The 2,232-nt window shown below is 45.0% G+C and overlaps 1 protein-coding gene across 1 annotated transcript; it reads left to right on the plus strand.

Annotated features, from left to right (window-relative positions):
* Positions 1-1,099: 1,099 nt before the first annotated feature.
* On the plus strand, positions 1,100-1,776 carry LOC104954852 (TOX high mobility group box family member 3-like; the record flags this gene model as incomplete). Its single annotated transcript, XM_010782043.1, has 2 exons — positions 1,100-1,482; positions 1,696-1,776. Coding segments are annotated over exons 1-2 (333 nt in total), but the record flags the coding sequence as incomplete, so codon positions are not given.
* Positions 1,777-2,232: the final 456 nt, after the last annotated feature.

The raw sequence follows: 2,232 nt of genomic DNA on the forward strand, positions 1-2,232 counted from the left end.
ATGTGTCCCCTCTTCTTCATGTCTCTTCTACATCAACATGTGTCCCCTCTTCTTCATGTCTCTTCTACATCAACATGTGTCCCCTCTTCTTCATGTCTCTTCTACATCAACATGTGTCCCCTCTGTGGAAAGAGACTCTGAAAGTTTCAGGAACAAAGATTCTCTCTCTTTTTGTCCTGATCCATTTCTATAAAAACCTGTCTGAAAATGAGCTGATCGGATTTTGGCCACTTTATGATGTCATAGATGTGTTTTCTTGTGTAACCATTAGCCAATCACCAACCAAGATACCCCCCCCCCCCTTATCACCTGAATCTCCTCCTAGAGCACCATTGAGTTCTTTTTAACCAAATCTCTCTCAGAGGGGCGTGGGGAGGGGCTCCTTATTTTCATCTAAAGTAACAGACAGAGAATCAGCACTTTGGAAACAGGGCTGAAACAGAGGGGGTTATGGGTAATGCTGCAATGATCTGTTTGGTGTTTCAGCCAATCAGAGACATGTTCTGTATATATCTGAGACCTGTAATATATTGATGAAAAACAGTATAATAGGGGACCTTTAATGTGTATTCTGCTGATTTGTATGTATCGTTTGAGGCCCTTTAGTGACTTTTACAGATGTGTACAGTTGTTAAGATAATTTGTGGTGAGAGGTATAGAGGTACACAGAAGAAGCATCATAAATACTGTTATAAGTATTAGAAATCCTTTTGATTTAAGTAAAAGTCAACTTTATTGCCAGTCTTTCAGTTTGTGTGTACAGGCAGAGAGATCGAAATGTCGTTTCCCACAATCCCGAGTACAAAAAATGCACACATTACATAAATAAAAGCACAACAATCAATATATACAAAATAACACTCACTTCAAAAATGTTTGGGAAAAATAATGAACAATTGCTAATAAGTTGTGGTGCAGGAGGTTTTCTTGTTTACATATTTTGCACAATTTTTGTGATCGCTGAGGAAACGCCATTTTTACTCTTGTTATCATTTCTCCCCATGAAAAAGGGGCGTAGCATGTACAGGCTTTTAAAGAACATGAAACAAGTATTTTTAGGTTACATTTCCAAGGAAGCCCATGTCTATTTCCTAGAAGACAGACGCTTCTTATGACTCAAGATCATTACTGATATCGGCCATTGTTCCTGTCCCCTCCTATCAGAGCGTCCTGGTGGAGTCTCCGGTCTCTCTGGCTGTTTCTCCCGGAGTTATCTCCCTCGACCCGTCGATGTCCGAATCCCCGCTCTCCGCCCCGACCTCCATCATCTCTCCGGCAGTCGGGAGGAAAGGAGGCGCCGGAGGGAAGAAGGGGAAGAAGAAGAAAGACCCCAACGAGCCTCAGAAACCCGTGTCGGCCTACGCTCTGTTCTTCAAGGATACTCAGGCCGCTATCAAAGGACAAAACCCCAACGCTACCTTTGGAGAAGTCTCTAAGATAGTGGCCTCCATGTGGGACAGTCTGGGAGAGGAGCAGAAACAGGTGAGAGGGGGAGGAGGAAACTTTAAATCATGCTTATAGACATTTCATTAACCCATCAGTCCAATCTTCTTTCGTTTATCAAACTCTAACTGTGAAAGCGGAGTTTTGAGTTCAGGAATCAGATATCAAGTTGTGTGAAATCAGACGTTGGCTAAATAACACGTGGTAACATTCAAACACATTTCGGTGCATTATTTCCCCCTTTTATTTCAGGTTTACAAGAGGAAAAACGAAGCGGCAAAGAAGGACTACTTGAAGGCGCTGGCCGAGTACAGAACCGGACAGATTTCTCAGGTGAGTGCTTCGTTAAAAAACGAAATGTGGTCATCGACAAACTTTCTACTAAGTTGAAACGATAAGAAAGGACATTTGACACGGCACTAAGGCTGGAGCCACACGAGAACGGTAACGGTCGTATCCGCTACAGTTCTCTATCATACAGACGGTTCGGCCACACGAGGCCGACAGGGAAACGCAGAGAACGATAACGGGTCCCAAGGTGGGTAGATCAGCGGACGAAACGCTCTGGGGGGGCAAACGGCTCCGTGTCTACGCCCTATGCGTTAATATCCTGATAACGATGACGCAATAGCCCCGCCTCTCCCCACCTCTCCCGCTCACCCCCGTGTCACCTGCGTCATTGCTGATGTGTTTCGCCAACAAGAAACAACAACAGTTTTCCGAGTGTTTCGAGTCAGGTCCCGGTATCTCGCAGGACAGTGTCTCCAGCAGACCCCCCCCCCCCCCTCC

This window comes from Notothenia coriiceps, unplaced genomic scaffold (assembly GCF_000735185.1).
Source record: "Notothenia coriiceps isolate Sejong01 unplaced genomic scaffold, NC01 NC01_scaffold00024079, whole genome shotgun sequence".
Taxonomy (NCBI): domain Eukaryota; kingdom Metazoa; phylum Chordata; class Actinopteri; order Perciformes; family Nototheniidae; genus Notothenia; species Notothenia coriiceps.